At 42.7% G+C, this 2,500-nt stretch overlaps 1 protein-coding gene across 2 annotated transcripts in view; it reads left to right on the forward strand.

The window, feature by feature from the left end:
* The window catches only part of dscamb (Down syndrome cell adhesion molecule b), a gene marked incomplete at both ends in the record, with an annotated part of 191,749 nt that overhangs the window by 157,212 nt on the left and 32,037 nt on the right, over positions 1-2,500 (forward strand). For both annotated transcript variants that reach the window (XM_080543422.1, XM_080543423.1), the window contains 2 exons: positions 1,674-1,791; positions 2,055-2,218. In XM_080543422.1, coding sequence (XP_080399548.1) covers positions 1,674-1,791; positions 2,055-2,218 — 282 coding nt within the window. The remainder of the gene's footprint in view (positions 1-1,673; positions 1,792-2,054; positions 2,219-2,500) is intronic.

A 2,500-nucleotide genomic window follows, 5' to 3' on the forward strand; every position in this document is an offset into this window, starting at 1 on the left:
ACAAAGTAAAACATGACACCGTTCTGCAAATTGTAAAGCAAGGTTTATTTTTATTTTCATTTTTCCGAGATTTTTTTTTATGACAAAAAAGGAAAAGGGCCCTGTGCAAATGTTTGGGAGCCCTTTTGGATTATTCCTTACCTTTTGAGAAGATGATTAAGGCCCAGACCAAGGTGATTTACTCGTTAGGGCTTCAATGAGTCAGGTGAATATAATTCCAGGGTTGAACTATATACTCTGAAGTAACTCCATGCCTTCTAAAGTATCCGACTGCGGTGGCTGTTGTGTCTGGTGTTAAAACCCATGGGTTCCTCTAAACAGTTGTCCAAGGATGTCAGAATCAAGATAGTTCACTTCCACCATCAAGGAGAAGGCTACAAAAAACTCTCGCAACATTTCAAACTACCCATTTCCACTGTCAGAAGAACCCACACATCACTGCAAAAGAGCTGCAAAAAAGAGTAGCAGACACCGGTCTAGTTGTTCACAGGACAACAATACAGCGTACCTTAAACAACAAAGACCTACATGGCAGAGTTGCCAGAAAGAACCCTTTCCTATGACCTCAACACAAAATTAAGCGTCTGAAGTATGCAAAAGAAAACCTTGAGAAACCTGAAGCCTATTGGAACAATGTCAGACTGACGAAACCAAAATGTAACTTTGTGGCCACAACCAAAGAAGGTATGTTTGGAGAAAAAAGGGTGAAGCATTTGTAGAGAAGAACACCTGCCAACTGTTAAGCATGGAGGTGGATCCATTATGCTTTGGGGTTGTGTAGCAGCTGGGGGCACAGGCAATATTGTGCAGGTAGAAGGAAGAATGGATTCCACCACATATCAAGACATTCTAGAGGCTAATGTTCGAAGGTCAGTCCTGAAATTGAAGTTGAAGAGAGGTTGAGTATTCCAGCAAGACATTGACCCGAAACATACCTCCAAATCAACCATGAAGTACCTCCAGGAAAGACGGATGAAGGTTTTGGAATGGCCATCACAGTCCCCAGACTTGAATATTATTGGAAATCTGTGGAGAGATCTCAAACATGCCGTGCATGCAAGAAGGCCGAAGAATATGTCTGAGCTAGAGGTGTTCTGCCAGGACGAATGGGGGAAAATTCTAAAAACAAGAATTGAAAGACTCTTAGCTGGCGACAGGAAGCGTTTGCAAGCTGGTATAGTTGCCCACAGAGGAGTTACAAAGTGTTAGCTGACAGGGTTCCCAAACTTTTGCACAAGGCCTTTTTCCATGTTTCATTATTTAGAAACTGTAAAAAATAAAAAATAATCTTGCTTTAAAATGTGATGAAATGTGTCATGTTTAACTTTGTACCATTTAGAGGTTAGGTTTGCTTCTTTTCACTTATTAATTGTATTTTGACTAGGGGTGCCCACATTTTTGCAGCCCACTGTATACTGATGTATCCAGATATATATGGCATTATGTAGTTCTTAACTCATTGTTTTCCACTGGAGTAGAGTGGCCCAGTAGCAATGATTGTGTGTGTGTGTGTGTGTGTGTGTGTGTGTGTGTGTGTGTGTGTGTGTGTCTGTGTGTGTGTGTGTGTCTGTGTCTGTGTCTGTGTCTGTGTGTCTGTGTCTGTGTCTGTGTCTGTGTCTGTGTCTGTGTCTGTGTCTGTGTCTGTGTCTGTGTCTGTGTGTGTGTGTCCATAGCCCCTGCCAGAATCCTCACCTTCAACGGCACAGTGACCACCCCCTGGATGAAGGACATTGTTCTGCCCTGCAAGGCGGTGGGAGACCCACCCCCCACCATCAAATGGCTTAAGGGAAAGTAAGTGATAATCCTCCTGGCCCTGAGCTCAGCACAGTGCTGGGAGATGTTTATACATACTGGATTTCCATATCTACTGTACAGTATTTGAAAGAGCTTGATGCCAATGCCAGGGATGTGTGTTTAATCCATAATAAACCGTAATGTATCACAGGGAACATAAACTTCCAAGAGGCTTAAGTTGCCTTCATTAGGAAGACAGTTTTCTTTAGTATTCAAGCTCATTGCCTGCATAGTTAATTTGGTAAACTCTCTCTCAGCAGCAATGGTACACCTGTCCCTGTCCTGGTCGATGGACGACGCAATGCCCATAGCAATGGCAGCTTTGTGATCAGGACTGTGAAAGCAGAGGATTCTGGGAACTACAGCTGTGTGGCCAACAATAACTGGGGCTCGGACGAGATCACACTCAACTTGCAGGTTCAAGGTAAGATAGAGTCTATGGAAGGTAAGATAGAGTCTATGGAAGGTAAGATAGAGTCTATGGAAGGTAAGATAGAGTCTATGGAAGGTAAGATAGAGTCTATGGAAGGTAAGATAGAGTCTATGGAAGGTAAGATAGAGTCTATGGAAGGTAAGATAGAGTCTATGGAAGGTAAGATAGAGTCTATGGAAGGTAAGATAGAGTCTATGGAAGGTAAGATAGAGTCTATGGAAGGTAAGATAGAGTCTATGGAAGGTAAGATAGAGTCGATGGAAATTCATTGGT

Source organism: Nansenia antarctica (genome assembly GCF_963989245.1).
Source record: "Nansenia antarctica genome assembly, chromosome: 12".
Classification (NCBI taxonomy): Eukaryota; Metazoa; Chordata; class Actinopteri; order Argentiniformes; family Microstomatidae; genus Nansenia; species Nansenia antarctica.